General features: G+C 36.2%; 1 protein-coding gene across 2 annotated transcripts in view; it reads right to left on the reverse strand.

Moving 5' to 3' along the window:
• LOC128222441 (chitotriosidase-1-like) overlaps nucleotides 1–21131 on the reverse strand; it is a 39423-nt gene that overhangs the window by 1355 nt on the left and 16937 nt on the right. Inside the window, exons 4-9 of one of the 2 annotated variants that reach the window (XM_052931447.1) lie at nucleotides 13943–14195; nucleotides 9379–9503; nucleotides 8943–9066; nucleotides 3032–3217; nucleotides 2420–2536; nucleotides 57–1635 (exon numbers count right to left, since the gene is read on the reverse strand). In XM_052931447.1, the coding sequence (XP_052787407.1) occupies nucleotides 94–1635; nucleotides 2420–2536; nucleotides 3032–3217; nucleotides 8943–9066; nucleotides 9379–9503; nucleotides 13943–14195 (2347 nt within the window). In that variant the 3' untranslated portion in view covers nucleotides 57–93. The remainder of the gene's footprint in view (nucleotides 1–56; nucleotides 1636–2419; nucleotides 2537–3031; nucleotides 3218–8942; nucleotides 9067–9378; nucleotides 9504–13942; nucleotides 14196–21131) is intronic. The other variant, XM_052931455.1, reaches the window with a different exon arrangement.

Raw genomic sequence — 21131 nt, forward strand, 5'->3', positions numbered from 1 at the left:
AACAAGCAAGAAGCAGACAACGGACCAAAACAGTCCAATACAAGACAAATAATTACCATGTTTAAATGTACTCAAAAGCAACACACAATCAAGTTAAGCAGATGCCTTCTTTTGATTATTTTTTTCTTGTTGTTGAAGTTGTTTAAGTTTCCTTATTCGTTGCATTCTTTGGCGAATTCTTTGGAGTTGTTGTTTTGTAAATCTTCTTCGGGGTTTAGGGGGTTTCTTTTGTTTGGTATTATCTTTATTTTGTGCAGTAGGGACTTTCGTTGTATCCTTTTTAATCTGTTCTGCATTTTCCGTTTTTATTTTATTGCTAGATGATGCTTTATTTGAATTTATTTTATTATTAATTTGAACGGAAGCCACTTTTGGTTTCACCGTAGAAGCGAAAGTAGGTTGAGTTGAGGTTGTAGGAGCAACAGTTGTAGTTTTCTCCTGAGTTTTGCTTTTCAATTGTTGTTTATTTTTTTGCTGCCTTTGCTTTCTCAATCGTCGCATTCTTTGAATCCTCATTATCCGTCTTCGCCTTTCATTTATTTGGGCGGGACTGTTCTTGGTCTTTGGCTGGGGTTTTTGAGTCGCCTTAGACGTTTTGTCAACAATTTCTACTTTAGCAGCTGGTGTTTTCGTTTGTATCTGTTTTATTGTAGTCATTGTGGTTGTTTTGATGTCTATTCTTTCTCCCGAGCCTAAATTCGTTTTCGCTTTTTTGTTGATTGCTTTTTGTTGTGGTTTTCCCTTTTTTGTAATAGTTTGCTCCGTGGACGTTTTGATACTTGTTTGCGTGGTAGCAATCGTTACCTTTGTTTTGTTGACCGTGGTTATTTGTGATTGCTCCTTAGTAGCAGCTTTTTGTTTTCGATTAGACTTCATCCTTTCGTTTCGTTTCCTCTGCAAAGCCATCTGCCTTCTTCGTTTAATCATTTGTATTCTTTGTTTTCGAGTTAGTTTTCTTCTACGAGGTACAGTATTTTTGGCCTTTGGCGTTGGACCCGCTTTGGCTGGTTTAAATGTTAAGGGAGTTGTTGTTTTAACTAGTGGTTTATTTATAGTTATTGGCGATTGTTTCGTCGTGGTTGTCTGTATTGATTTAGTAGACGGAGCAAGTGCTATTTGTGTTGATGGTAAAGCTGTTGTCATTGGAAGTGTAGGTCGTGTGGTTGTGAGAGATGTAGTTGGTTTTGTTGCTGGTTTTCTTAATCGACGCAAACGCCTCCTTCTGCCTTTCTTACGAGGAGGTTGAACCTTTTTCGTTTGCTTTGGAATGACTTTTTCAGTGTTTTGATTTTGGGGAACGCTTCTTTCTTTATTTAATTTTGGAACAACAGTTAGTTTTTCATCACTATTTTCAAAGTTAGCTATATCTTCAGTAGAGATATCCGTCACAAAGGTGGTTGTATCAAAATCATAAGGCATGGTCATTGTAACAGTATTATTTATTTGGACTCCGATTTCAAACTGTTTTATACGAACTCCCTCTCCCTTTGGCCATAAATTAGTCGGAGCTTTTTTTTCGTCGATTGCAGCTTTCAGCAACGGAAACGCTTCGTTCCCACATTTCTTTCTGAAGTCATCCGTGTCCAATGACCAGAGCATTATCCCGCCTGCCTGGTATGTTGTCGTCCAATTCACCTGGGATTAAAATGACACATAGACACTCACTATATATGCAACATACGTCGCATGTATTGATACACAGCAAGCGTATTCATACAGATTACTTCACAAACAGTAACATCATCATATGGTATACAAAAACATGCATTGAAACACTTTACCAACAAATATTGTTTTACATATTGCGTACTAATGACAATTAGTGCAACTAACAGCAAGCTAAAAATAAAACATGTTACTCTCGTACAAGGACCGAGGACAAATGTTACCACATGCCAAAGACCACAGTTAATACACAAAGAACATTGCAGAGAAATACTCATTAACATAATTTAAAATAGCTATGAGCCTTTGAATCAAACGACATTAAAGATAGATAAAATGAACGAATAGTCGGTGGCAAAAACTGTTTGAAACTTCTCTCATGTTATATGCATGTCTATTCACAGACTGTTGAATATCGGTGTTTGCTCGAATGATATTTCACCATGTGACCAAGGAAAGCATGTTTTTCAAGAGTATGGTAGCTACGAACGGCATAACCGGCATATTAAATTTGACTTTACTATCATTAAGCAATACTGTCCGGACAGAAAACTATCAGATAGTGAAAATAGCAAAAAAACAAAATTCAAAGCTGTGAAAACAAAAACACTTAAAATAAACATGACATTTCGCACAAAAGCATTCAAGAGAGACATAGTAAATGCTGCAATTGTTCAAGTAGGTCTCAATGTTATTGTTTAAATTGATATTGATATAACGGAATAATAAAAAAAAAGTCTAGATGCTATGTTACCTTTGCTCTGACACTGTCGGTGTCCTCCCCGGCAATCCACTGGTCCCCGCTGTACCAATAAGCAACCTGACTGACGGGGTCCCACACTCGCGGCGCGTCCATGTACTGGTTACATCGCTGAATATGGTGATTTAAGAAGAGTGAAAAATTGTTTGGTATTTTTTAGCATTAAAGATTTGGGTAATATTTCTCTAAAAATAAGCAATTAGCATACAAAAAACCTGACGTACATTATGTCGCTCTAATATCGAACAAACTAATATTCCCGCGTATCGGATAAAGCCTTTGGCTTACAGCAGATGTATAGGTGCATTCATAATAACGCATTGTACTATAGCAGAACAGCGAGCAAAGGAGCAATCAGTGCATATCACAGTGGTTCTTAAGCTGCAATAAATGAAAACTACAGGGAAAAGCCCAATAGTCAATCATCAACAACTGGATAAGTTATCCAAAGTTATCTATTGGCGGGTTTAAACATAAGAGCAAACTTGATTGGTCACCTATCATTAAAGGATTCATTTGATCATTCTATTAATGGTTAAGCTAATTTTAAGGAAAACTAAAGAAGTAACCAGTTCTGTACAATGCATGCAGAAGCCTAAAACTTACCTCATAGTACGCTAACATGCCAGTCTGCCGTGTGAACTCGCCTTCTACCCCTGGGCCGGTGGTAGGCACGTTATACTCGTGGTGACGGGACCGGCGTAACGTGAACGTCCTGCCGTATGTTGACACGCCGAGGACCAGCTTGCTTGCGTCTGGTACCAGCGACATCCAATGTCTCATTGAAGCGTCCTGAAAAACATGGTTAGTGTGAAGTTGCTGTATATTTAGTGTTTATTGCTTCAAGGACGCCCACCTGAGCCTAGTTATTCGTGCACTGTACCTTCATTTATTGGGAATGGTGGACATACGTTTTAATACGTCTGTTTTCATATACATTGTATAAAAATTTAGTAACCAGACATTTTGGTCGCATCGAAGAAATCGTTCTAACATTATTTTGGATATTTCATATACTTTGGGAAATTTACTTTTGACGTTCTCTTGTAACTGGGATTTTTATAAACAACGTTTCATACTCTTTGGTCTTAAATAAATTTAGATATGAACGCAACCACATGTACATTGATTGTGTGTATTTCATGAAATGTGTAATTTGTTTTTCTTCAACAAAACAGAACATAGTGTTATATTTTAGGCGTTTTCATTTCGATCCTTTTTTCAACCTTGTCTACCCAATTAGTTTGCCAAGTATCTTGACGAAACTTACAATGTTTATGACTATCTCGAAAATGTTACCAGTTTAATCGTTTTACTAGCTTCTGAAAGTTGAGTATATTTAAAATTCGATCAAATTGACATAGCGTACCAGCTAACTGAACTATGAAGTGCTGAAACTAATGTTGTTATAACCTCATATGTTCTTGATTATAAAGTATCTTTGACGGGTATATATTGACTATATATCTTAGCGGTCTTTTTTCACACTGCAAGAGAGGTGAATTTTGCCTCGTGTTATACCTACAACTTATTACCTAAACTTCAAACACTTTTTTTAACGTTGAACCATCAGCTTTGTAAAACATTGTATCACAAGCATGTCATTATTTCTCAAATAATACTCTTTACCATGGAGACATGTTAACCTGCCTTTCTATACGACAAAGTACAGTATCATCTTGTTAACCGTCCCTTCAGTACTTTTAGTGCTTTGATTATGACTTAGTTCAGTATGTGACTTACTGAATCAATAAATATATTAGGCAACGATGGCATACTAATTGATGAACTTATGAGTTACATAGTCGCATTCGGAGCTCCTCGGTCATTTTTATCGAAAACAACCTCAGATTTATGCGGGTACATCAGTTTAAGTATTTCCTAAAAATTTTAATTATATCATTTTTTAAATGTAGTGTTTTAGAGTTGCATTTATTGATCTAAGTTTAAATTGATTGCCATTGAAGTGTTTTATTGCAAACATAATTAAGATATCCAAGATTTAAGTCATTGAGTTTAACTGCTAAATACAATTACTAAGCGATCTACTTGCAGAGGACATAAACGTACTACTTTTTGAGTATGTAAACCGTCCAAATACAACCGTCAGCCAATGAGGTTTTATTCAGTCAATAAGATGACTTCAAGTAATATTTTTATGATTAAGAAGGGCTCGTTTGCTAGCTTCAATGATAGCGCCCATTCTTAATCAATAAAATATAACTTCATTTCAACTATTACGAAGTTGATTTTATAATATCATAAAATTAAGTTTGATATCAATGCATTGTTAGTACATAGCAGTCAAAAGAAGCAAGCAGTAGAATCTGTTTCTACATTGAAATAAGTTGACTATTTCTTTTTACTTCGATGTACAAATAAGCTTGTCAATTGTGTGTTTGTGTGTGTGTGTGTGTGTGCGTGTGCGTATGCTTGCGTGTGTGTGTACGCGTGCGTGTGCGTGTGAAGTGCGTGTGTGCTTGCGTGTGTGTGATCATTTATGTTTTATGATGTCTTGATCAACACTTGATACTATATCCTCCCTTGATAATAATTATGTATGTTTGTCTGGTCTTTACCATGAAATGATTATATTAAATTTGTAAATAGCCAAAGGCAAATTATGTCGCTTGCAAAAATTAAAACTTTGAATTGAAAAAAAAAAATATATTCATTGGCAGTAATGTTTAATTGTGGCGCCTGGTGGCCAGATATAGTTTGGGTATCATTTGAAACAGAAAAAATAAATTGACTCAGTCACGTAGGCCAATAATCAAAATTGAGTGCATAAAATGATTTGTTATGATTGGCTTGTTTAAATAATTGGCATAAATTGGCTGGTATGAAATCATGAACTTTAAATTTATAAGCAACAGCAGTGGTGCGGACCACACTGTACACAGTACCAGTACCCTTGGTGTAGTTGCCTATTCTTCACCAATAATTATTAAAGTTGCAGTTGTTTGGTTAATTTAAGCTGTATTGTTTTCTGTACTTAGAAGAATCATGACAGCAGTAAAATAAAACAAAATGTTTGTGTTTTAAAGCCATTAAACTGACAGTACAATTAGTTATGTTCAGCTCCAAACAGTTATTTTATTGTACTTAGCCAGTCAAGAACATTTGTACAGTCTCACAAAGTTCATTTTTTATTACATTCCACAATACTGAATAGTATTATTCATCGAGGTAACAACTTTAGTAGATGTTAAACTGACAGTTTCGTAGAAGTCATACGTCGAATAGTTTATTTTAATACTGACTTTGGTAACATTCTTGTGAAATTTATTATTCGTATTTGAAAAGAATACTGAAATATGGAAAGAGTGTTTAACATCTACTGAAGATGTGACCTCGATGGATAATACTATCCAAAATGACAGTTTCGCAGACGTGTTACGTTGAATAGTTAATTTTAATAATAAGTTGCGAAACGTTCTTGTGAAATGTTTATTCGTATTTGCAAAAAAATACTGAAATATAGGAAGAGTGTAAAACTCATAATAAATATAACCCTACTGTGTGAAATTATTTAGTAATTAAAGGTGACTTATGCCTCACCCGTGAACATTACCAGTGTGCTATTATTTTACGACGGTGTTATGTGAATAAAAGTGTTTTAAAGCAAGAGCAATATCATATTATTTTGCGGCATGTTTGTTGATTTGTGACATGTAGTTATATCTGAATTTCATTTGTCTGACCATTTAACGACCTTTAGGACTGGTTACCTACTTTTAGTTATAGTATTATTGGAATACTATTTTTGGCACGATTTATTACTTAAATGCATGACCATGTCGACATGAATATATATATATATATATATATATATATATATATATACTATTTATCTACTTCAATTCTTCAAAAATTGTTATGCATTTTTATGATTTACTTCTCTCAGATTCTAAGAATTAGCTGTCTTGTGTGTGGGGGGAGGGGCACAGCGTGCGGGCGTGCGTGCGTGTGGGTGCGTGTGGAACAGAAATATAAAAAAACAGAGATCTAATCTTTTTTAAGCAATCGTATATGACATTTTTTTTCAAGTCAGGTGTACAAATGTTTGATCATTCCAAGACAAAACTAATGTCAATACAATTCGTGAGAGTGCAGGTTTAAGACCGTTAAATTCTACGGATGTAATTAAGATCGATTGGAAGGCCCAAGAATAGGACCAAAACAAATGCGTGACTTTGTTGTCCCGCTTTATTTACCACGACTCAATTAAGCCATATGTGTAAGCTGACATACATTCATTTTAATTATTCAGAAGAAAGTTGTAAGTCATTAAAATGCCTACTTTGAAAACAAGAAACGCAAGAATAAACTTAAAATGGGTAAACAACAGATTTTTTTTCACCTGTCTAAAAAGGTCGTAAAAACGATCTCGCTACATTAAGAACTTAAAATAAAGTGCTAGCAGGAACTACCGTTAATTTTCGCCCTGGTTTTAAAACGTAAAAAATGATGGCTAATTGTTCTTTCGTTGGCTTGAATGTTTTAAAACAGAAAAGACACAAGTATGGTTTTGCGAATGGGAACTTACACTTGTAGTATATGAGCCGCATCGCGCGATTATGAGCCTTCATACATAGGTATAACAAATAATATAGTCATTTACAAAAAATGCCAAATATATTTATTTAATACATATGTTACTATATATAGTAACACATTTGTACAGGGATTTCGCGATTATTTGCATGACTCAGCGATTATCAGTTTTGCGGCCCGGGCCGAAATTCTATAAAATATGTTTCTGTTAGATTTTTGTTTTAACATTTTTTGACGGGAAAACAAATCTAGATATTACATTGTTTATATAAATTTGTATAACCTTATTTCAATACTAAACTCATGAAACTCCACAGAACGATTTCTGACAAGCACTGACTAACTTAAAGCTGCTTATCTCAAGAACGATTATCGGGGTTGTTTTTTTAAAGAACAGTGTTTTAATTCATTTTTAGTCACACCAAACTTCACCGTAAAGTTGAATTTTGTATGAATAGGAATACAACTTATGCAAAAGTTAATAGAACATGGTATGGAGAAAAGGGTAGTAAAATACGCCCAGAATGCACCATTTCGGACCAGAAATTGTACAAATGTTCTTGGGGGGAATAGCCCCAAACCCACCTGCCAACATCTTAAATAACAATAAATTCGGTTCTGAGCAGAGGGCGGGGCGCCAGTCAAAAGTTTACGCTCCGAAGTTACGCTCCCTCTGACGTCTTATTGTAGATCCGCCCCTGATTATCTTATAGACAAGAGTTTTTTGTTAAACGAATATATAACAAAATATCATGAACATACCAAAAACATCTGTTTACAATTTCTTGTCGATTCAATCAATTTTGTACATACATTAAAAACAAATAATTGGCGATACGGAAGATTTATATGTGATAAAAAAAGAGATCAATAAAATGATTGTATTCGTTTGTCATCATAAATGAGCTGTTCAATGCTGAGTTGCATAGAACTGTTAAGAGCTGTTAATGTGTTTGTGGTCTGGAATGTCTTTGCAAATATTGCCTACGGCCACCATATTTCAAGTTTTGTCAAATAATAGAAGATTATCTGTTTTAATTGGGTTTATTTACGTTCAGGCTCAACTGTTTCATCGTTACTTCATCACGCATTCGGAACACCTCGGCCATTTTCCATCGAAAACAACTCGGATGTATGGCGGCTCATCGTTTAAAATAGTTCGTAAAAATTTAAATAATAGAATTAATCAATATTAAAGTGTTTGAACGTTTATTTTGTATTACTAAATTTAAATTGATTGCCAATGAAGTGTATTATTGCATAAATGATTTAGATTCCCAAGAGTAACATAATTAAATTTAACTTCTATATTTAAATTACGCGATCTACTTGCAGCGTAATTAAACTATTAAGATTTCTGACATTGTAAACCGTCCATATACATCCGAGGTTGTTTTCGATGGAAAATGACCGAGGATATCCGAATGCTTCTTCAGAAGTTGTAAACAATTTAAGCGACCGGGCCTCAGTTTTACAAGTAACGTCATCCAACTGGTACTGGTGTCGTGTTTGAAAGGCCCAGAGAACCTTCCCCCTGGTGATGTTAAAACCCACAACCTCTGTGGTAAGAAGCGAACACATCCACTACCAGATCACATTTACCCTCCAAGATTACTCTCACATCCCGTATAAGTTATGTTGAAGTTAAATCGTCATCGCTCAGTTAAAGATTTAAGTGACAATGGCTGGTATTCAATGTTTATCTTAGTTGGATGTAATAACGATGTAGCTAATCGGATTACCTGTTTTTAATAACTGATCAACAGAGTGAATGAAGTCAAAGATGTACGACCATAAAATCATGAGGGTTCAAATACCGGTAAATGTTGAGAAGGAAATTACCATGTTGCCTTCAGTGGCGAAATTCATCATGGTGAGTAAAAAACAACAGTCACGCATGACTGGTATAGTTGTTCCAGTACCCATGGAAGTCTTAAGGGTTTCAATGAGAGCGACTTACCACATTGATTTCAGTAGCGGGCCCAAACTCGTCCTGTCGGGGATACAGCTGTGATGGGTGACCGGTATAGTTGTCCCAGGCCCCGTGTAGGTCATACGCAAACACGTTCAGGAAGTCTGTATACCTGAAGTGTGAGACAAAATGGAGGTGAGAATGGAGTACAGTGTGTGTGTGGGGGGGGGGGGTATAATAGATGCATGTGAAAAATGAACTACAGTCGAACCCCGTTGGCTCAAACTCGTTTGGCTCGAAAGCTTGTTCGCTCGAACTGGATGTAAGGGACCGATTTTTTTATATTAAAAATAAGTACTACCACTTGGCTCGAGGCACGAGGTGTTTTCGCCGGTCCCTGGGAGTTCGAACCAACGAGGTTTGCTTGTAGTTTAATCTACAAAAATCACCTAACTTAGCTATAAGTATCCAGGCTGCCACTCACCTGGTGAGATTGTCCACCTCATAAGCGGTGTCTATGACGTCAATGCTGGCGGACACCCCGGCTGTGAGGAGCAGAGGCGGCAACCCTGACTTTTTGCTCTCAGCATCAAACGCCATCCGTACTTCCTGTAACGAGGAGCGTCTTATTCAGAATTTAGCTCAAATGTAATATGAGGAACAATAGCATGTGCAGTGAAACTACAGCATTATGGTTTCTATTTAGATGTATTTAAGAATTAAAGCTGCACTCTCACAGATTTATTGTTTTGACATTTGTTATTTATTTCTATTTTTAGTCTTGGTATGAGCTCATTTTGCCTAAATGTCTGGAAACCAGTGATATAATCTGCTGACAAAAGAGCATATCGCAGTTTCCTATTTACGTTTATGCTTTATAACTAAAAGCGGAAATAACGCTTTAAGAAAAATGAATAATTTCGGTTGTTTTCCAAACAATTGAGATCTGTTCTGTTGTAACTTATCTTGCATGACTGAATATTAGCGATTGATGCCCAAATCATCTAATTCTGCGACAATATATAAATAAAGGGTTCCAAACTGTTAATCTGCGAGAGTGCAGCTTTAAGATTTCTTGCTTAATCCAAAATCATATTTCCTATAAGTCTACAACCAGCCGCTGGGGTCAGCCCGAGGATTTAAACAAATTCAAGAAAGACACCCAGCTGATGTTACATAGCGAAATATCTGAGATCTTCAGAGACTGGCATTTGTGTTAACCAAACACTGTATAAGTCTATAACTTTTATAGAAATTTTGAGCAAACTTTGAGTAAGAACCTTCGCCAAATGTCAAAGAGGTAAGACAATAAGAGAGTTTTAAACTTTTTTTTCTTTTTCTGACTTATCAATGAGCACCGCGTGAAGACCGATTTCGACACAAGGACCCTTATTGAATAGCTGTATTGGGTTTCCCCTATGTAGTTGATGCCACACACTATATATCTATACACCATTCGTCTATGCTTTAATGCCATCAATTTGCAATAGGAACTCCTCGGCCATTTTCCATCAAAAACAACCTCGGATGTATATGGTCGGTTTACAATGTCAGAATTCTTTACACAACTACGCTGAAAGTAGATCGCGTAGTAATTCCAACATAGCAGACTTCACCCTTGGGAATCTTAATGATTTATGCAATAATACACTTCAATTGCAATCAATTCAAACTTAGCAATACAAAATAAACGTTAAAACACTACCATTCATTGATTATATTATTAAGATACTACGAACTACTTCTACTGATGTACCGGCAAACGTTCGGGGTAGTTTCGATCAAAAATGGCCGTGGTGTTCCGAATGATCTATTTGTTTCAAGAATGTTTAAAATCAGTTTTTAGGAAAAAGCAATGAAGCTACAAGGGAAGATTTTAAGTAATGAGCAAAGTTTAAGGATCATTTAATGAAACAAAACAGGTTACGAAACAATACATCTTGCACGTGCTATTCATACAAGTGCAAGTAACAGTTGACATTAAAGGTGCTAGACAACCGATGGTCCAAAAATCGGCATAAGCGTTAAAGCTGCACTCTCACAGATATACCATTTTTACAACTTTTTTTTATTTTTTGTCTTGGAAAGAGCATTTGTTTGCATAAATATCTGCAAACCAATGATATAAGATTACTGACAAAAAATCAGATCGTAGATTTTCATATTTCCGTTCGAAAATTAATGTTTTATGGCTTAAACCGTTAACGGTTTTAAGAAAAATGCATAAAACCTCATTTTTGGAACTTAAATATAAAAATCTGCGATCTAATATTTTGTCAGCAGTCTTATATATCTGGTTTCCATGGATTTTCGCCAAAAATGGCTCGTTCCAAGACAAAAAAATAAAAAAAAGTTGTCAAAACGTTCAATCTGTTAGAGTGCAGTTATAATTCCACAAAACAAGCCTAGAAGTGTCAATCACAGCTAATATGAGGCCGATATCACATCATTTTACATTATTAAAATAATGTTTTGTCGCTGTCTCAGCTGAGTTTACACGTTTAAAAATAGCGCAAAATGGTTTCCCAATTTAAAGTGTGTACATTTAGCACGTGAATAATACAGACTCATATGACGACGTTATTTTGAATTAACTGGGATGTCCAATTTCTTATTAAGCTACACAAAAAAATGCGAAAGTAGTATATGTCAAAAGTGATGTGATACATCAGTAAGTAAGATTCAATGCGTTGTACCCAGTGCTATCAAATTTATGTAAGTTTTTTGACAATTTTCTCTCTTTTTTTGTTTTTGTATCATCCGGTCCTTTTAAAGACGATTTTTAACTGAAATATTTTCTAATTCATGCACTTTTACCGTCTACATAATATCACAGAAGTATTTTTAAATAATTTTCAGAATTTTGGTAAGTTAAACGTATTTTTTGGTAAACCTATCTTTAAACAGAGATTTTTTATTCCTTGCACTCTGACTGTCTGTACATTCTCACAGAAACATTTTACAACTAATTTACACATTTTTGGTATGTGGTTTTCAGTTTTGATATTTTTTTTGATAATCTAAGTTAAAAAAAATCTAAGCTAATGGAAACTACCGTTCGCCCTTAACGAGGCATCTCATACATTTTCTGACTAAAGTAGGTCACATTTTTGGTGGCATATGTTCTGCATAACACGCTTTTTAACTCTTGTACAAGGTACACATATTTTGATGACGTAGCACTCAATAAGCAGTACATGCTTTCACATATCCGTTTAAGTAGCGTTTCGGAACCTCTTTAGTGTTGACCAAGCACGATGTACGTACAGAAGGCGGTAACAATAATTAACCGAGAACACGGATAAAAAGTCAGAGGAAAATTAGTGCTTGGAAGAAGAGACCTTTTCCGCAAACTTCAGCTTAGTACACTGTGCTAAATGAAATAACTAACACATTTCTAGGGGAGATATACGGTGCAAATGAAAAATCGTTAGGTGTGAAAGGTAATAATAAAATTAGTCTAGACCAAGAATATCTCGACTTCACAAAGGCCTCCATATAGCAAAAGATCGTCTGTTCAGCAAAGGTGTCCATGTAGCAAAATGCTCCTGGAATCGTACGAGCGATTTCTACCCTGGGGTAGTAACACATTGCAGAATATCTCCCCTAAGGTACGATATTGCTCTTAGGATTATTAATGTAACGACCACCAGATGAACCTAAACAAGAACGTATAGAACTGTTTTATTGATTTGTGTTTTGATTTTGATTCAGGGTGTTAAACATAGTACTTACTTTTTATGTGTTTAATTGCGTTCTTTAAAAATGAATGGCAATAAATATCAAATCAAAAGCGATCTTTGTACCACGAACTCAAGGCTTTCTTTGTTTCACATTTAATTATGTCACAAGTGCGGAGACATGTTTAAATCACGAGAAAAGGTTTAATAACAGAGTCAGGTTTTTGAGTTGGTAAAATGAAAAAGTTTCCCAGTTGGTTAAACAAAATAGTTTATCAGTTGGTAAAAAAGAATAGTTTAGCAGTTGGTAAAAAGTTTACCAATTGGTAAAAGAAAGTGTTAACCAGTTGGTACAAACCTTTACCAGTTGGTCAAAAATAAATAATTTACCAGTTGGTTGAAAATAGTTTACCAATAGGTACAAATACAAAGAGTAAAGTATAAATACAACTGAAACTTTAACACGTACAAAACGTGTTTCACCACGTTCCAAGTGTCTAGCACGATGTGTGTACTTCTACAAGATATATGTACTTCTAGTAATGCTTAACATGATTTACTTAAGGAATGAATGCGGGTTTGATGTCATTATCGGGGTATGAACGCAATTGGGCTGGTCAAAGTGTGTTGAGTCCGAAGGACTCCACGCGTACTTTGACCAGCCCAATTGCGTTCATATCCCCGATAATGACATCAACCCCGCAATTCATTACTTATATTTACACCATTGGTTCATTATTTCATTCAATAATTGTTAAAAAAATACTTCATTTAATTTAAGAAAACATTTCACTTGTTCTTTCTTACCCATTCTGTTAATAGAACGACCCGAGTATAACCGGAAACATTTTTTTCAAATGACGTCACAATAACGCGGGAAAAGATCAACCACTTGAAATCACTTATAAACGTAAAATTGAAACACTTATGGCAACAATACATTTAAATTATAATAAATTAACACTTTCTAAAATGTTGATTTATATTTTACGGGACCTTCTGACACAATACAAACAATAACAAGATCAATATTTTGCATGTATATTGCTATGCGATGAATTGCGATCCGAACATATCCGAAGATGTTGCGTTTATCGATTGATAAACGCAATTGCCGAAAGGCAGTTCATTTAGGGAATGGAAGTTGAGGTGTAAATATTGGTTGGTATGCGTTCCGTGCTCTTCACCAAAACAACAATGGCAAAGCGCCATTTTTAACGCACGCTTTATATGGCAAGTGGGATTTGCAAATAGCATAACTCTAATGAGAAACAAGATCGTTCCATGGCGCTGTATAATGATAACGTATTAATGATAAGTGTATTGTGCTGTTGATGCGATTAGTAAGTTATACATTTTCTCGCCTACCTTCAATAAAAAAGAGTAATTCTCTCTGTCTCGCGGCCTGCCTCCTCTCCTCGTGGGATGCTGCCAGTCAATGGTCAGTCCATCAAACTTCCGGTCCCTAAGGAATTTTACGGCGGATCTGGCGAAGACCCTGCGGGAGCCCCGGCGGGAGGCGAGGCGGCTGAAGTCCTTGCTGCCCATCATCCAGCCGCCTACGCCAAGTAGCACCTTCATTTCCGGATTGAGTTCTTTAAGGTTAATCACCCTCTGGTACCTTAATTTAAATAATCATAATTGAATTTCCATGCAAACAATAAATCACATCATTATACTGTGGTTTGTTTATGAACATTTTTTTACAATTATGAAGCTTTGTATTGGCGTAGCTTTGAACCAGCTCCAATCATTCAATGAAAATGAGATAAATATCAGTCGATCGACTGTTACTTACTCCTGAAGAGGCGAGCTAAAACCTTCCGCAAAGCATCCAGACATTTACATTTTGCACTGGTTGCTTGAAACCGCAGCTGGGAAGGTAAAAAAAGGATACCAAACGGTTGTAAATGCTTTTTGGCCAAAAATTGAATGGTAAAACTGTCAAAGTGAAGTTGGTAGGTGTGTATGATTTCGTTAAATTCGATGTATTGTTTGACAAAATGCGCAAGTCTCTATTTGTTTTAAATCGTTAGCGATATACGTTTTAAAGTTTGTAATCTTGTTAACACAGTCGGGTTTGTACGGTGACGTACAGGCGACATACGAGTTAGTTTTAAGGACTTACTTAGACGTTTTAACAAGATACGCAAGCCGTTTACACGAGATCAGAGGTGATATTCAATATGCGACTTAAGTCACTCTTATGTTCATACATCATTGACCTCATTCACTGTATAAGTCATTTATTTATAACACCACAAAGTCCGATTGGCTACACCATTCTTCCAAATAAGACCAATATTGATTACCAGCCAAGAAGTCGTTTAAACGAGTAAGTAAGTGGTTTTAAAGGCCTAGTTTAATCCTTAAGTGCCCCCCCCCCCCGCAAAAACAATCGTCTATAGTACACAACTTCTGTGTATTGATCTTTATCTAATTGCATAAATGTCTTATCAGATCTCTGATCCGAGTAACCTGCTGTGCAGTTTTGGAGGTTTTATTAGAGAAATGGACCCTAAATGGCCCTGAGCAAATAAACAAATACACAGGAAATTGGCCCCTACTGTGACACCAGTGCAATTAGCAGGAGATGCACAGCAGGGGATTGTCATGCCAAATATTCCTTAAACAAGTTTCGGTAGTCGATTTGACGCGATACTAAGTCGTTTTAACGAGTGACTTAGTCGTTTTAACGAGATACATTAGTTGTTTAATCAATGAACGTTAGTCGTTTTAAGGGGGTTAGTTAGTCATTTTAACATGTTACTAAATCCGATAAATAAGATACATAAGCCGGTTTTACCGAGATATAAAAACACACATGTCCATTTGGAATTCCTCTGCCATTTTTATCGAAAACAACCTCGGATGTATATATATATTTATTTTCTGTTCGGAATAAATCGTATTTACGATAATTACCATATATGGGGGGATTTCCGACTATTGCCATATATGGTAATGGTCAGTGGGTTTATATAACCAAACGGCTGGTATAAAAGCCGTTTGTCCACGTGTTTTCGTCATTCGAGGTTGTACCGGGCCAGTTAATTGGTGTATTGTATTATGGCAAGCGACGAAGAAGGCGGCGGAGTTGCACGTGGAAACGGTAAGTCCTCGGGGGACTCAGCAATTGAAGCTTTTTCGTTGTTTAAAACATATCTTGACAGTCAATTGAAGGACTTTAAACAAGATTTGTGTAGTATTAAAACTAGCAAAGACAAGAAACCAAAACTTAAAAGTGAATAAAATAAACATCAGTTTGAATTTAATTCAGAAATTCAGGAAGGCTTGGAAAGGGCTTTGTGTAAGAACTTACCTGAAGGAGCTCAGGAAATTTTACAAGATTTACTTTCTAAAGTTAAGCACAGGAATAAATTAATTCAAGTGGCAGATTGTTCCCCCGGGGGCTGGTTGACAATGAATGAGTATGAAAGGCCGCTATTTGGTTCAGATAGCGACGATGAAAATAGGCTTAGACAAGCTGAAACCAGGACTATCAAAAGATCAAACTTCCAAGCATTCTACAGATAACAAATTTAATCCTTATAAGCGTTCTTCTACCATTGCGAGCGCCACCACCGGAAGTCAGCGGCAGCCACGTCAACAAGAGGGATGGGGTCATTCGACACAGCAGTCTTTTCGTGCCCAGCGTATCAGCACCGGCAACGACATCTGCTTCTCGTGCGGTCAGCGAGGGCACTTCCGGAGGGATTGCCGCGCAAACGAAGGCGTTCCACGTAGAGTCAACTATTACTACGCCGACAGGTCCAGAGCCGCAGCAGCAACCACACAACCCAAGACAGAATATAAATGATGAGTATTATTTTCACTGTTTGTTTGATAGAGATTTCTTTGAGTATGAAGAAATAGTTTTATAACAGATTGTTCAAGTGGAACCAAAAATGTTGAGGGTAGATTAAAATCCCACATAGATTTTTGGAAACAAATCGGCGCAAATCAAGATATTGTCGATGTTATAGATAATGGTTACAAATTACCATTTTTTGAGGTGCCGGAACCTTCTTTTGCGAGAAATAATAAGTCCGCTTTGGATAATATAGATTTTGTAAACTCTGCTGTAAACGAATTGTTACAAAAGCATTGTATTGTCGAGACACCTTTTGTTCCGCATACAGTGAATCCCTTGAGTGTTGCTATAATCAAACAAGGCAAAAAATCGATTGATCTTGGATCTCAGAAAAATAAATAAATTTTTGTGGAAAGAAAGTTTTTCTTTTGAAGATTGGAAAACGGGTTTAGAGTATTTTGAAAAAGATTCCTACAGTTTTAAGTTTGATTTAAGTCAAGGGTATCATCACATAGATATTTTTGCGGCTCATCAGATACTTTTAGGTTTTTTCTATAAAGAGGAAATATTATTGTTTCTCGGTGTTGGCTTTTGGATGCAGTACTGCCCCTTTTATTTTTAGTAAAGTGTTGAGAGAAATGGTCAAATATTGGCGAATAAACGGCATTAAGATTGTAATGTTTCTAGATGATGGATGGGGCACAAATAAATCGTTAGAAAGGACGTTGACAGATGCTTCATTTGTACATGATAGTCTTATTAAGGCTGGATTCATCATAAACAACGGAAAGTCAGTTTGGAATCCAGTTCAAAGCATTGAATGGATAGGTATATTTTGGAATAGTATAGCATGTTGTATAAGTATTCCGGAAAGGAGAGTACTAGATTGTTTATCAAACATTGAACACGTTCTTAGAAATTACAGTTCAGTCACAGCGAGATGTTTAGCAAAATGCGTTGGCAAAATTATTTCTATGAAACCAGTTTTAGGCAACATTGTGAGGTTAATGACTAGGTTTTTATATATTTTGATAGAAGGCCGTAGTTCTTGGGATGTTTGTATGAAAATTCCTGAAGGACACCCGTTTCTTAAGGAACTGGAATTTTGGCAGTTGAATTTACAGAAATCTAACGTTAGTTTTCTAGCTCAGTATTCGCCAGTTGAAGTGTTAGTGTATTCCGACGCTTCCCATTCGGGTGCGGGCGCTTATGTAGTGAATTGTAGAAACAGCGTTTTTCGCTCTATATGGTCGGAAGAGGAAGTAGTCAAAAGTTCTACTTTTAGAGAATTAAGGGCTGTCAAACTTGCATTAGATGTTTATGGCAATATGTTAAATGGTAAAACGGTAAAATGGTTTTCTGATTCCCAGTCGTGCGTTCATATCGTTCAGTGTGGACGTACCAAAGTAGAGTTACAACAAGAATCTTTACGCATATTTGACATTTGCTTGAAGTTTAAGATAGATCTGCGTATTCAGTGGATTCCGAGAGAGTTAAATGAAGTTGCGGATAATATAAGCAAACTATCCAACACTGATGAGTGGGAAGTCACCGACGAGTTTTTAGCTATGTAGATAGTAATTGGGGAGAGCATGATGTAGATCGCTTTGCTACATACAAAAACAGGAAAATCAAGAGATACAATTCCTTGTTTATGGACTATGAGTTGGAAGCAGTAGACTGTTTTACTCAAGATTGGGGTAATGACAATAATTGGCTGGTGCCACCCATATGTCTAGTTTCTAAGGCCATTTTGCATGTTTTGCATTGTAATGCATCTGCTACGCTTATTGTTCATAAGTGGCCTAGTTCGGCCTTTTGGCCTATGTGGTTCAATGCTAATTATGTCCAGAAGATTACGTTTGTGGAATTATGGAATTTGGCAAAGGGCAAAACACTTTTACACACAATGGTAACAAGAAATGCGTTTTTAATCCTAGAAGGTTTTCTAGTAAGGTATTGGCAATTAGAATTGTTGCAAATGTTTAAGGTATTCTTAGTATAAGCGTTCGTTAATATACTAGGTCAACGTACGTGTTCGCTGTTTGTGCGCGTTATTAAGCTTGATGTATGTTGTAATCATATTTAAATGCACCGTATTTTGTTTTGGTATACATAGCGACATTCAGTAAAGTTTTCAGTTTGTTTAGTTATAAAGTTGTTTTGACGTTGTTGTAAGATGATGTGTTGCTCACAAGAGTAATTAGTATGAAATTAATGCGAATGTTTTGGTTCATGACGAGATACGTTTCTGAAGGCGATTATTTGCCCATGACGAGCGATGATTATGCATGCGATCGTTTGCTCACGAGGAGTGACTAATGTGAATGTGATTAATTGACATGACAAGTGAGGGTTTGCCTATGATGAGAGGTGTCTATGAATTGAATCGTTTGCTCATGACGTGATTCTATGCTTATGATAAGAGGTTTGCTCATCGCGAGCGTTGTCTCGGAATGAGACGGATTTTGCATACGTCGAGCGTTGTCTCGGAATGAGACGGATTTTGCTCATGTCGAGCGTTGTTTCGGCACGAGACGGATTTTGTTCATGTCGAGCGTTGTCTCGGTATGAGACGGATTTTTTGCTCATGGCGACCGTTGTCTCGGAATGAGACGGATTTTGTTCATGGCGACCGTTGTCTCGGAATGAGACGGATTTTGCTCATGTCGAGCGTTGTCTCGGAATGAGACGGATTTTGCTCATGTCGAGCGTTGTCTCGGAATGAGACGGATTTTGCTCATGGCGAGCGTTGTCTCGGAATGAGACGGATTTTGCTTACGTCGACCGTTGTCTCGGAATGAGACGGATTTTGCTCATGGCGATCGTTGTCTCGGAATGAGACGGATTTTGCTCATGGCGATCGTTGTCTCGGAATGAGACGGATTTTACTCATGGCGATCGTTGTCTCGGAATGAGACGGATTTTGCTCATGTCGAGCGTTGTCTCGGTATGAGACGGTTTTTTGCTCATGGTGAGCGTTGTCTCGGAATGAGACGGATTTTGTTCATGGCGACCGTTGTCTCGGAATAAGACGGATTTTGTTAGTTATGGTGGTACTAGTTTAAAACGATATTTGTCCAGTGAATTGTTTACGAATGTACATGGATTCAGCTCAGCTTTCAGAAGATTCAGATGAATTTTTGTTTAGAAACGTTTATTTTCCAAGAAAGATAATACACATAGATTAAGAAAGGGGAAGCATATTTCATATACAACAGCAAGAGAAATATTTGTTAAAAATCTTACAATTTTAGGATTAGATAATTCTAAATACGGATTGCATTCGTTTAGGTCGGGAGGTGCGACAACAGCTTCTGAAAGGGGCGTACCAGATAGATTAATTAAAAAACATGGTCGATGGAGATCAGAGATTTCTAAAGATATTTACATCAGGGAAAGTGAAAAATGCAAGAAGTCAGTTACTTTAAAGTTAAGTAACTAAAATATGTTTATAAAAATCGGGGTTTTCCCGTTCTTTTTCATTCGATCAATGTATTGGCCCGGTATAGACCACTCCTATACAGTCGTTGTTTTATACTTTATGAGGTTAATAAATAAATAATTTATGTTTGGCTGAAAGTATTGAAAGAAAACATAAACACGGTTTACATTAGTAACTCAGAAATCGGTATGTTTTAGTCCGCTGCAAGTAGATCGCGTAGTAATTTATTTTAGCAGTTAAACTTACTGACTTTACTCTTGGGAATCTTAATTATGTTAACAGTAATACACTTTACTGGCAATCAATTTAAACTAAGGTCAATAAATACAGGCTAAAACACTACTTTCAGTTAATGATCTAATTCAAAAATTTACGGACTACTTCTATTGATGTACCGGCATACATCCGGGGATGTTTTCGATTTAAAATGACCGGGGAGCTCCGAATGCACATAATGCCACCTCTATGCCCATCGTAGATTTGGTAAAAATCTAATTTCGTATTTAAACTACAAAGCCGAACTGAGTGTTTAAATGTGTCTCTCGCAGATGGCTGTTGTCAGATTTGTATGGCACATAATTAATGGGACGGGATTTAAATCATTTTTCAAAGAATAAGACAATAAACTAGTATATGGAGTGATTTATGTAAATTGTGACACAAGTATGCCATTGTGGTGGCTAAATGTTTATCTTACGCCAACAAATCATTTTTTTTAAACAGAGCTACGAATTTATAAAGGGCATAAAACATTTAATGGTCGTACTTAATCCAGATGTTCCCAATGATTCTCCAAATATCTCTAAAGCACTGATGTTTGGGAGTGGGGGGAATAGCTATTGTTCAGAAACAAATATCCACCAAATGGCTGTTCACTGTGGTACGATATTTATGAATTCAATCATAAAAAAATAAATACATTAACAAGTATAAACTATAGATATAGTGATAGAGGCAAATTGAAAATACGACTTGATATTGTTGATATGCTTTCAAACCGTTTGTCATCTTCCATGGGATCGTCCAATAGTTTCATGTTAAATTGAAGTCGACCAACAGTATGTATAACGGTGTTGGACGTCTTCATTGAATTACTAGCTAATATATGGGTAGAAAATAGTTATCATTGAATTACGAGCTCATATGTGGGAAAACAATAGCTCTCATTCAATTGCTAGCTTATACGAAGGTTGACAAATAGCTTTCATAGAATTGCTAGCTCATATGTGGGTAGAAAATAGCTATTATATAATTGCTAGCTCAAATATGGGTAGAAAATAGCTATCATTCAATTGCTA

The sequence above is a fragment of the Mya arenaria genome, chromosome 2 (genome assembly GCF_026914265.1).
Source record: "Mya arenaria isolate MELC-2E11 chromosome 2, ASM2691426v1".
NCBI classification, from domain to species: Eukaryota; Metazoa; Mollusca; class Bivalvia; order Myida; family Myidae; genus Mya; species Mya arenaria.